Raw genomic sequence first — 13039 nt, 5'->3', positions numbered from 1 at the left:
AAGAAAGAAGCATGGCATCTGGTAGCTTTTAGTTTAATTCTCTTGCTTTTGAGTTTTTATGCCAGTAATGGTCCTTGGTACTCTGGGATTGGGTTTTCTTATAGTCAGTGTGGTTGGGAGTGAAGCCCAGAGTGATTGGTAAATTCTGTGTAAAGCTAAATATTTCTGTAAAACTGAGCCAAAAAATACTGTAAGGGAAAGTTGAAAAGAACGTTGATGAGAGAACTCAACTGGGTCAGATAAGTCTTGGGGTGAGGGTCAGTCCTGAGGAAGGAGGTTACTTATTATTTTTTCCTTGTACCTCTAGGACAGTGTAGCAAGAGTGGACCTGAATGGGGATTTTCCTCCTTATTCCCCATCCAATAGCACCTTGCAGCAGAATCAAATGGCAGAGCACAGTGGAACAGAATTCTGGTGCAGATTCAGTTTGGATTGGTAAGAATCTAGCATCTGGAGCTGGAGCATAGCCCCAGAACCAAGACTCATGCTGGTCCTAGGGTATGGGTTTTGAATTCTTGGTGAACCTGAAGCGGGAGATAGTAGAAACCACATCCAGTCTAGTATCAGGTAAAGGGACTCTGTAAAGTACCCCCCAAGATGAGATGCTATACCCCAAGAGAAGCAATACCAGGGGAATGAGAATCATGCAAAGATATGGGTTGTAGTACAGACTAGTTGCTTCTATCAATGTCTTTCTTAACTATATTCTCTATTTGTGTCCATTAGGAGCATTTATTATTCCCACTGATGCATGTATATTTATGGGCAATGGAGTTAAGTGACTTGCCCAAGGTATATAGCTGGTAAGTATCAAGTACCTGAGATCATATTTGAACTCAGGTCCTCCTGACTCCAGGGACAGTGCTCTACTCACTGTGCTACCTCCCTGCCCCAAGACTAAGGTTTATAGAAAAGATGATTTATTGTTAATCTTTTCTTGACATTTAAAGAAAACGTCTTTTTACTTTGAGCTAATTGTGCCACCTAACAGTTTGGGAGCTTGTGAGCTAAATAATTTTAGGACAAGAACCCATAAAATTACTTCAACTTGGGGTAGTTGTTCCCTGAGGAGCTCAATCTGTGTATATAAGTTGCCAAGATGTATCCAAAGGAATGTTAAATAATATATGAAAGCAAGAAGGGGTACTTCATAACATATGGATCTGTCTAGAAAATGGAATGGTCTAACTTGGGACATAGTTGGATTCCCTTCATTGGAGAGCTCAATGCAGGGGACTGGGTATCCATCTTGATTTTTATCTGGGTACAGATTGGATTCAATGTCTAAGGTTTCTTCCAACACTGAATTTTCATTTCTAAAAGTATGGCTTGCACTCAAATCTATGATCCTTTATTCTATGATTCTATCATTAGTTGAGATCCAGTAGGCTTGATTTACTTCAATAGGTTGCCACTTAACATTTCCCCTCTTTTTTTGATCGAATACATTGTAGTATAGCTTCTATTTTGTTTAGTATTCTAGCAAATATAATTTTTTAGGAAGTCTCAAGCAAATGAACCACTTAAAAACCTTACTTACTGTTACTAGTGCTCTAACTTGAAAACAAAGAATATAAATAGCAAAATATTGCTAATTTCTATACTTATATCTTTGGAACACTGGTATGATGTAGCAGATAGAGATCTGACTTCATGGGTAAAAAGATATGAATCCTGACCCATAAAGTCATGTCAACTTGGGCAAATTTTTAATGTCTTATTAGCTCTTTAACTACAGAGCAGTTACTTATCTTCATTGATTGGAGAAATTTTATCACTAGGAGATTCCTACAGTACTGACATGACAGATGCAGACAAAATAAACAGACCGACAAATAAATTTATGGTGTCATTTGGAGAAGGATATGATCTGAAAACTTACAAACTTGCCCTTTAGAGTGGTGCATATCATTCAAAGTCATGGAACTTCTATCAGGAAGTATCAGAGGTATTATAGATTTGCAAATTCTCAGATGGAATTTCTCCATGCAATTCTTCAAAATAACATAGTTCTAACTATCCAAGACTTGAAATAAATCCCAAAGGGGCCTAATGTGGGGGGCAAGAAATCTGTCAGACCCATATATCATCTGACTGCTCAGACAACTCTATGGGCAATCAAAAAATGTTTGCTTAAAATGTCCTCCATTAAGAACATCTCCATATCTTTATGATTCTTGGAAAGAATGGGTAAGGTGAGGTAAAAATGCACTTTGTGAGCTAGTAAGCATTTTTTGATATGTCTAATCAATATGTCTGATTGGCCCTCTGTCTAGGAAAGATTATCTTGAGTTTGTCCCAAATCAAGAAAGTGAAGAACAATGAGTTATTTGATAAGTCACAAGTAATTGTGCTTCTAATGAGATAATTCACACTTAAGTAAAGGACATAATCTGAACACCTTCAGGTATTTCTCACTCCCTAGCTTTTGCTTATAACAACTTCTACTAGGATTTCTCTTTATTCTTTTTCTCTATCCATTGTATTCTGTCACTGAGTCCCTGATTATTAATAATTTAAGATCATTGTTGTAGGCCTAATAGAATTGTGGAGTTTGGCTCCAGTGGATTCTGAAAACCTATTTTTGCTAGGGATCCACAGAAAAAGTTACTTCCCCACCCCCAACCCCCATACATCATCAGACAAAAATTGTTCAGGAAAATCTTACCTGACCTAACTTGATTTACTACTACTTTTCTTAGTGTAATTTTTTTAGGCCAACCAGTAAGGATTTATTTAACACTCACTTGGACAAGGCACTGTGCTAAGTGTTAGGGTCACAAATAGAAACAAAATGAAAGGTAATCTTTGATCTTTAGGAGTTTCAGTTGTAACAGTTGGGGGATACAACATTATATAGGGAAATGATGGTCAGCAAGGAAACTTGATTGGGAAAGTTATAGGAGTAATGAGTAGGAGACTAGAAGAGAATAGAGGTAAGTATACCCAATCCAGGATTAATAGTGAGTGGACAGTTATAATTCTAGAACTTGGAAGGTTGGTCCCTTCACTTAGCAAACAGATTGTAAAGAAGATGACTGGAGAGCAGAGAGTGATTGGGGTTTTTCAGAAAGTATTCTAGGAAAGCAGTTGTCAGTTAGGAGAACATTGGCCCAACACGAAAATTTCTCAAGAGTCCTCAGTTTTTGAAACATGAATTAACTCTAGGTATTGCTTGCTTGTGAGCAACAACTCTTCTTTTGTGTGACTCTAAAATGCAGGGACTAACAGGAGAGAACTTTCTAGTGTAATGGAGAAGACGTTTTACTCAGACATCACCAGGATTATCATATCTTGAATTTGGTTCTTGAGAAGGGCATGCTGAAGAGATGTGAGGAAGAGCAGAAGTCATTTGAACTTGGGAAAGGGATATCTTTTTCTTAGCTCTGTAGCCTGTGTACTGAGATTCTTGGGGGCTATTGCTTCATTGTAAGTAGCTGAGGAATTAGTCCCTCTTCCTTTGAACTTATGGAAGTTTTGGATGAGACCAAGGCATAGTAGATAGGACCCATAGCTCCTCTTGCCATTGCTATAAAATTTATAGTTCCCTTCTTTCCTAGCATGGGGAAGAAGAAATAGAAAGAGAGCAAGCAGTGTAACTCAAAAATTGTCAAAAAAAGTGGCTGGTGCTTATGCACCTTTTCAATTCTGATATTCCAATTTTTGATATTAAAATAATTGGCAACTGCCTACCAAAATCCTGACTGGATTAATGATTTGGCTTAGGTCAAAATTTGGAAAGTTTCACTCTTTTAAAGAAGGGTGTTTTTCTTAGCATAAGGTGAGCTGAATTAGAATGGTGAAAGAGACTTTTCTGTAGGTCCTGCAGGAGAGAAACATTACAAAAATGAGACATCATTCCCTAGACTAGTAGGAGAAACCATTGAAGTCATATATCATTATTTTGTATGGAACCAATATGTATGAGCATCCTTTTCACAAGTGTAATGTGGGAATGCTTCTCTTTATATGTGGAAACTCATCATTCATTATGCAGTTATAAGGTTCTGTAGGACCCTAAGACAACATAGACTGTTTCTTTCCATTTCCCCAAGAACAGCAACAACAACAACAACCCCAGAAGTTCCCTAACCTGTCTTTTCCAGTAGCTGAATCTTCTAATTTGGAATCCAAGACTGGCATTGTTGTCTGAAAAGCATTTTTGTGTGCAGAAAAGGTAGCTGGCACTTTCAGGTTCCATTTTTTCTCTTGCCCAAATAGTCCCACAAATATTCCCTCTGAAGTCCACAACCCAGAGGTGCCATCAGAAGAGCTACTGATGATGAAGGAATCAGAACCATAGGAAAAGTACTCCACACTCATGACTGTGCAGCTGTAGGCCTTCCAGCTATGAAGCAGAAGGGGGTTACTGGGTGAGCCCTAAATTGAAAATGGAGAAAAGATACAAATAACTGGTGACAAGAGCTACTGATAGGAGCAAAATAAGCTCACAATATCTATAGTGTCCCAAAGTTTTTGTTTTATTTTGTTTGTGATGGAAATGATCCAGACCTGTGAGTTTAATTAAACAGGGATTTAGAGCACTGGACTTGGAGTTAGGATGATCTGAGTTGAAGTCTGACCTCAGACACTTAGTTTCCTCATCTGTAAAATGAGCTGGAGAAGGAAATGGGAAACCACCTCAGTAACCACAAGAAAAGCCCAGATAGGCTTTTCAGGCAGGACTGAAACATCCTAATTGCAAGGAGATCTATGGGTAAGACATATATAAAATCAGCTCATTCCTGCTTAATTACACCAGTGGTATTCAGTCTCTTATAATAAGGCTAATAAATGAAGCATAAATTTCTGAATCATATTTTGTCTAATAATATTTCCTCTTTGACTTACAGGTGAAATGGGCTATTGGTTGGCTTCGAAAAGAACAATATGAAAAGAGTGAGCAAATTGCTTATTTAACAGTGGCCACTCCTGGGGAAGCTAGGTGGGGTGGATAGAGCACCAGCCCTGGAGTCAGGAGGACCTGAGTTCAAATGTGGCCTCAGACACTTAATACATAACTGTGTGACCTTGGGCAAGTCACCTTAACCCCACTGACTTGCAACCCCCCCCCCCACCACCACCAATGGCCAGTCCTTCTAAGGAGGATTTTTGGAGCAATTTTCCAGTGTCACAAAAGTCCTAAATACCTGAATCCTTTCTGGAGACACTTGTCTGTCTTGGGACCCCTCTTATGACACCTATGCCACAGCTCTTTCTAGTGCATTCTTTGATAAATGATACATTGAACCTGGATACAATTCCATCTGGAACCTGGATTATGCATTATGGCTTATTTGTTTTTTTTTTCCCCAAGGTATGATGTTAGGGGCTGGTGAGCGGGGAACTAACAATAGTTTCTTTCCCCTTCTGCTCCCCAGTAGGCTTGTACTTGATCCCCATGTGACTCACACTTTAAGAAATCTCTTAAAGTTAATGACTCATGTCCAGGGAAATTAATAACTCATCCCAGAAGGAATTAATAGAGTCTTTTCTAGAAAGCTATTTATTGGACAAAGTGAAGAATATATATATTTCTTCTTCCACAAATGAAATATTTAAAACTTTAAAAAACCTCATAAGCATACATTGACAAATATTTAAAACACAATACACACAACTACTATCAAAATGTCCAAGGAGTAAAACATGAAACCTGATCTTAAAAACTTAAAATGTGAAATGCTTTCTAGGACTTTGCCTGAGTAACTCATTCTAGGTCCATATCTTCTAGCATGCATCAGCCTCTAGATTTGTCCTCAACTTCCCTCCAAGAAGTTATTTCAGAGGTCACCTCTTCCTGGGCAACCAGCACCCAGATCAAGGAGCTCCCAACCTCTTGAAATCATAAAATCACTGACAAAGCTAGAAATACCACCTCAGGGTCATTGTTCAAATTTAGACAGTCACAACAACATTAGAAGGGGGGGGGCTTTGAAAGACTAAAGAACTCTGATTAATGATCAAACATTATACCAGAGAACTGATGATGATGAGACATGCTGCTACCTACCACCTGACAGTGGGTTGATGATGAACAAAATAAGCTATAAATTGTGAGAAATAACAAATTTGTAGATTTATTTTACTTGACAATGTTTATTTGATATAAATATTGTGTTTTAATTTTTTTTCATTTGGATACTGGGGAGAAGAGGAGATGATGATAGTGTTGACCCCATCTTCCAAAAAGAAAAGAAATAAAAGTTTCACCAAATTCATATAAAGGAACAAAAGGGAGTTTTGAAAGCTACATAGACAATCAGGATAAATTTATTATGTACTTAAAAAAAAGAAGGTTGCCAAGAAAAGATAAGACAACATGTTTGAAAGTTAACATGTTAAATTTATAATATTAGTTAAAACAAAAAAGTAACAGATATTTGTGGTTTTAATATGTTTGTATATTGAAATTTTGGTGCTTGTGAAGTTCAGAAAAGTTTTTGTTTTTTAAATTTCTGTTCAGTTGCCTATGTTCAGAAAAAAAGAAATGAAGAAGAGTCAGCTAGAAACTTAAGACCCAGTCTTAGAATTATGTAGGCCAGCAAATGTGCTTGTTGCTATGTAAAGGCAATTAAAATGTTTGCCAAGGGGGTGGGTGGTGGTGAGATTTCCTGCCTTCTCCTCAGATAGAAGTCCCAGTACACATAACAAATGGAAAGAAAATGAAATAATGGAAGTTGTATTCTAATTTTTTTTTGTATTATCAATTCATGAAAAACTTACCACAAAAGAAAGGGTTGTGGCATAGTCTGAAATATCCCACACCTGGATAAAGCCACTAGTATCTCCAGTGACCAGGAAGTGATTATCCTTGCTGGATGATAGCCCAGTTACAGAAATATCCTCTTTTAAGGGAGCATAAAATTTGCCTGTGTGTAGTGGAAAAGACATGTCATTTTATTCAGAAAAACCACATTATATTCTAGATAGACCAATTTTTATAATGCTATATACACAGTCCTTAGATAATATTAAAAAGATCTTACCTGGGAAAGGTACATTGCCAGATGCCTTGTTTCTTCCCCTGAATCATTCAAAGTTCACCATTTGACTGACTAAGGTTACTGAAATGGTAGTGATTTGTCTCCAGGATGGGAAGACTTTTATAATTTTAATTCCTCAGTTACTATTTCAACACTCAGATTGACTATTTTTATCTTACTTAATGACTGTGACTGAATAATGGCCAGCAACCTTTTCTTGGTATCACTATATTCTTTTCCTTTTTGTTTCTTGAATTTCTCTTGTGTTTTCAACAAGATTTCCTGTCCTATCACCCATCCTCCCTCTCAGGGTCTTACAGTAAACACTAATTTTTTAGACTTCAGAAACTTGACATAGGCATGCCTAATTAAAAGAAAGAAAAACTCAGAATGTGTTGTTAAGGATGTATTCATAGAAGTCCCAATTTCGTGACATACATTAATCATTATTCAACCTTTTAATTTATTCTTTTCTCAAAATTTTAACAGATTATAGAATAGCCCAATGCATGAGAATTTCTTTCTCCTTCACTTCCTTGCTCTCATTAGAGCATCTTCTATTTGGAGGAAGAGACCCCAGGATCCTATATTTGAAGTCACTGAATAGGTAACCTCACAAAGCAGTTGCCTCCCTTTACATCTCAACCATTACTGAGGGGTATAGCTGATTCCAAGCTTCTCATCACTTTACAAGATCACCGTGTTCAAGAAAGATAATTCGTGCACTCTGATCCTAGCTCAATGTTTAGCAAACACTACTCTCTTTCTCTCCCAGTGATATCAACTCCTGACTGCCTAAAAATAAATTACTATTTCTTCACTTCTGGTAGTCACATCCCTATTCACCTCAACACTACCCTGGCCATGTTCTACCCTGGTCCTGTATGGTCCTTTCTGCATGTACCCTCTGGAACTCCTGTTCCGTAGTTGACAAATTTCCCTTCTCTTTAGAAAACTTCTCAGGATCCTTCTGTCTTTTTACTCTCTTAGAGATCTGACTCATTCTGAGGTCGACTCTGAGGTGCTTCTTCAATAGAGGAGAAGGTTACAGGGAGAGGGAGGTTTAAACTCTCTTTTTCAAACCTGAACTAGAACTTGTACAGTTGTGGACACTTACCTTTTCTGTGCCTCAGTTCCTCATCTATAAGATGAAATGGTTAGTCTCATTCACCTCTAAGGTCTTTTTCATCTGTGAGTTTATAGTCATATGCTCCCATGGAATATAAAGTACATTGCTCTGACTTCCAGTTAAGGTGGGGTTAGAACTGTCAGATGAAAGGGACCTGAAAATATGTCATTTCTGTTTATAGCATGGGCTCAGAATTTTCTGACCTATTCATCTGTGCTCCTCATTTATCTTGGGGCTGAACTTGCTTCCTTTTCTGATCTTATAGTCATTGAGTTATAAAACATATCCATTAGAACTTCCAGGTTACTTGGAGAGAGATAGTCTGAAAAACTGCCCTCAAACTCCTCATGTAATCCCTTTTGCCTGGCATTGACTTAAAACAATGGTTTTAAATATTTTAGGCCCCTCCCAAAGGACTTTCCCCGTCCATCAAAGGAATTAGAATTCTTTCAAAGACAATTAGAAAGAGCTCAGAAGATATTGTCAGAGATGATTTTACTGATTTTGTAACACTATGTCTTCCCTAATTGGCTGGTGCTTTGGCATATCCTATGCACAAAATCTGAATCAGCTTACTGTTATAGCTGAATGCATTAGACTTTTCCCAGGGACATACACTTCATGGGGAAATAAATCCACTCATACAAAGATATCCAGATAATCAGCATCTACAATGTTTTTCTGTTCCTCCATAAAAAGATTTGAACTGTTCACTCAGTAATCATCTACAAATATTTATTAACTACCTACTACAAATTAAGCATGTACTATGTGCTGGGAGAGAATCAAAATTTAGCTAAAGCTAATCTTTGCTTTCATTAAGCCTAATACCTACTATCAGGGTGGGGGCAGAATCTGATACAAATACAGATAGATATAACAATCCATTCTATGATACATACATCAGAAAGTTATAAAACAAAATGCTACATAAGAGCCTATGGAAAAGGTCATTATTAACCCAGGTACAGATGCTATTTAAATTGAGATTTAAAGGATGAGTAGGAAGTCTTTGGGCAAAGATGGAACAAAGGCATAAAAACATGAGGAATAGAATCTTCAGAGAACAGAGTGGTCAAGTTTGGTTGTTTGTAAGGTACTAAAATGGGGAAAATATGAAAGAAAGACAGAAAGATATGGTGATGTCAAATTCTGAACTTTTATTTAAGAGAAAATAGAGATTTTTTGGGGCAGAGAAATAACAGGACCAGGTCTTGCATTAGAAAGTTTATTTTGATAGCAGAATGAATGCTGGATTAGAAGGGGCAAAGAACAGAGGCAGGATGATATGTTTGGAGACTACTATAGCAGTATTGGAGGGGTTAATGAGAACTTAAACTAGGGCATTGGCATTGCAATAGAGAGGAAAGAAAGATGAAAGTTATTTTGTAGGTATAAAATCTATGGTTCTTGGAGACTGATTGGTTATGAGAGTTGATGAATTATGAGGGATGAAAACCAAAGGTAAGGCAATGTTATATGCATAGGACATTGGGTTAAATGCTGATACTACTGACAGAAATGAAAAAGAAGAAAGAATATTTTATGGTGAAAGATACTAAACTTCATTCAGTCACAATGAGTTTGAAATTCCAGTGGAATATCCTGACACGTATTTAGGCAGTTAGAAATGTAGGAATGAAACTTAGATGAGTGTTCAAGTATGGTGATATAGTTTTGCGAATGGTCCACATAAAGTCATGGAAGTGAATAAGATTTCCAAAGGAGAGCATGAAGTGAAAAGAGAAATGAGGATTGAGGGCATAATTTAGAATTTATGGACATAAAGGGTCCAGAAGAAAATGAAGTAGAGATATAGAATAAGAACCAAAAGATGAAATTATTGTGGAAGATCAGATGGTAAAAGGTACAATAGTAGGGAGTAATTAATAGTCAAAAGCTTTAGGGACATAGGGAAGGTTGAGAAAAAATTTATTCATTAGAGTGGGTGAGTAGGATGTTGCTTTATTGGTTTCTAAGTGTTTGTTTCTAAGTGAGAGTAGAAAAAAAGATTCATCCATTAAATGTCTAATATAAATGAATTTTTTACTGATTGAAATTGATTGACAGGTTTGAAGTGATGGCAGGTAGTAAGAAAATACAGGAATGAGTTTAACCATGAGGAAAGAGATAGAGACATAGTAGGGTGGAGTACATGTGAATACGGATGAGAAGTAGCCAATGTAGGAGGAGTAATAGAAGATATATGAGAAGATTGTGTATAAATTCTTTTTGTTTATCTTTCATTCTCAAAGAGGACCATGACCTCAGTGAGGTAATGTTATGACATGCAAATGAATTGGATTTTTAAAATTTTGAATTTATTTATTTAGTTTTGAATTTTACAATTTTCCTCTTAATCTTGCTTCCCTTCTCCCCCTGACCCTCCAGAAGGCAGTCTGTTAGTCTTTACATTGTTTCCATGCTATACATTGATCTAAGTTGAATGTGTTGAGAGAGAAATCATATCCTTAAGGGAAAAAAATAAAATACAATAGACAGCAAAGTTACATAATAAGATTATTTTTTTTAATTAAAGGTAATAGTTTTTGGTCTTTGTTCAAACTCCACAATTCTTTCTCTGGATACAGGTGGTATTTTCCACTGCAGATAGCCCAAAATTGTCCCTGATTGTTGCACTGATGGAAATAGCAAGTCCATTAAGATTGATCCATCAGCCTCATGTTGCTATTATGGTGTACAATGTTCTTCTAGTTCTGCTTATCTCACTCAGCATCAGTTCATGAAAAATCCCTCCAGGTTCTGAATTCCCATCCCTCTTGGTTTCTTATAGAACAATAGTGTTCTATAATGTACATATACCACAATTTGTTCAGCCATTCCCCAATTGATGGGCATTCACTCAGTTTCCAATTCTTTGCCACAACAAACAGAGCTGCTATGAATATTTTTGTGCAAGTGATGTTTTTATCCTTTTTCATGATATCTTCAGGGTATAGACCCAGTAGTTGCATTGCTGGATCAAAGGGTATGCACATTTTTATTGCCCTTTGGGCATAATTCAAAATTGCTTGCCATAAAGTTTGGATGACTTCACAGCTCCACCAGCAGTGTATTAGTGTCCCAGACTTCCCACATCCCTTCCAACATTGATCATTGTCCTTTCTGGTTATATTGGCCAGTCTTAGAGGTGTGAGGTGGCATCTCAGAGATGCTTTAATTTGAATTTCTCTAATAAGTAATGATTTAGAACAATTTTTCATATGATTATGGATTGCTTTGATTTCCTCATCTATAAATTGCCTCTACATATTCTTTGACCTTTTGTCAGTTGGGGAATGGCCTGGTTTTTTTTATAAACTTACTCAGTTCTCCATGTATTTTAGAAATGAGTCCTTTGTCAGAAATACTAGTTGTAAAAGTTGTTTCCCAATTTGCTTCATTTCTTTTGATCTTGGATACAATGATTTTCTGTGTGCAAAAGCTTTTTAATTTAATGTAATCAAAATTTTCTGGTTTGTTTGTAATGGTATCCTTGGTCATAAACTACTTCCCTTTTCATAGATCTGACAGGTAAACTATTCCTTGATCTCCTAGTTTGCTTACAATATTGTATTTTAAGTCTAAATTCTGTATTCATTTTAATCTTAACTTGATATAGGGTGTGAGATGTTGGTCTAATCCAAGTTTCTGTCATACTAATTTCCAATTTTCCAAACAGTTTTTATTGAAGAGAGGTTTTTATCCCAAAAGCTGGACAGTTTGTGTTTATCAAATAGCAGATTACTTTAATCATTTCCTGCTATTGCACCTACTCTGTTTCACTGATCCACCACTCTATTTCTTAGCCAATAACAGACAGCTTTTATAACTGTTGCTTTGTAATATAATTTCAGATCTGGTAGGGTTAAGCTATCTTCTTTTGTACTTTTTTCTCATTAAATCTCTGGAAATTCTTGACTTTCCATTTCTCCATATGAATTTACTTACAATTTCTTCTAGCTGACTAAAGTAATTTTTTGGAATTTTCATTGGTAGGGCACTAAATAAGTAGTTTAATTTAGGTAAAATTGTGATTTTTATTATATTAGCTCAGCCTATCCATGAGTTGATATTTGACCAGTTATTTAAATCTGATTTTATTTGTATGAGAAGTGTTTTACAATTGTTTTCCAAAAGTTTCTGAGTCTGCCTTGGAAGGTAGACTCCCAGGTATTTTATATTGTCTGAAGTTATTTATTTATTTTTTTTAGTTTTAGGTTTTTTTCCTAGGCAATGGGGTTAATGACTTGCCCAAGGCCACACAGCTAGGTAATTATTAAGTGTCTGAGGTCAGATTTGAACTCAGGTACTCCTGACTCCAGGGACAGTGCTCTATCCACTACACCACCTAGCTGCCCCTGAAGTTACTTTAAATGGTATTTCTCTTTCTAGGTCTTTCTACTTTATCTTGCTAGGCATACATACATAATATATATATATGAATGTTGAGGATTTATGAGGGTTTATTTTATATCTTGCGACTTTACTAAAGTTGCTATTGTTTCTAGTAGTTTTTTAGATGATTTTTGGGATTTTCTAGGCGTACCATCATGTCATCTGCAAAGAGTGAGAGTTTTATCTCTTCCTTCCCAATTCTAATTCCTTCAATTTATTTTTTCTTCTCTTATTGCTGAAGGTAACATTTCTAATACAATATTGAATAATAGTGGTGATAATGGGCATCCTTGTTTCAACCCTGATCTTATTGGGAATGTCTCTAGTTTATCTTCACTGCATATAATGCTTATTGATGGTTTCAGATAGATACTGCTAATTATTCTAAGGAACAATCCATTTATTCCTGTGCTCTCTAGTGTTTTTAGTAGGAATGGCTGCTGTATTTTTTCAAAGGCTTTTTCAGCATCTATTGATATAATCATAATTTCTGATAGGTTTGTTGTTGATATAATTAATTATATTA

The 13039-nt window shown here is 36.2% G+C and overlaps 1 protein-coding gene across 1 annotated transcript in view; it reads right to left on the bottom strand.

Annotated features, from left to right (window-relative positions):
- LOC141512089 (cilia- and flagella-associated protein 337-like) overlaps positions 1-13039 on the bottom strand; it is a 130591-nt gene that overhangs the window by 30479 nt on the left and 87073 nt on the right. The window contains 2 exon segments of the mRNA XM_074220973.1: positions 4094-4380; positions 6727-6872. Coding sequence (XP_074077074.1) covers positions 4094-4380; positions 6727-6872 — 433 coding nt within the window.

The sequence above is a fragment of the Macrotis lagotis genome, chromosome 2, assembly GCF_037893015.1.
Source record: "Macrotis lagotis isolate mMagLag1 chromosome 2, bilby.v1.9.chrom.fasta, whole genome shotgun sequence".
NCBI classification, from domain to species: domain Eukaryota; kingdom Metazoa; phylum Chordata; class Mammalia; order Peramelemorphia; family Peramelidae; genus Macrotis; species Macrotis lagotis.
The sequence above is the reverse complement of the archived record's forward strand: the minus strand, read 5'-3'. Positions and strand labels throughout refer to the sequence as shown.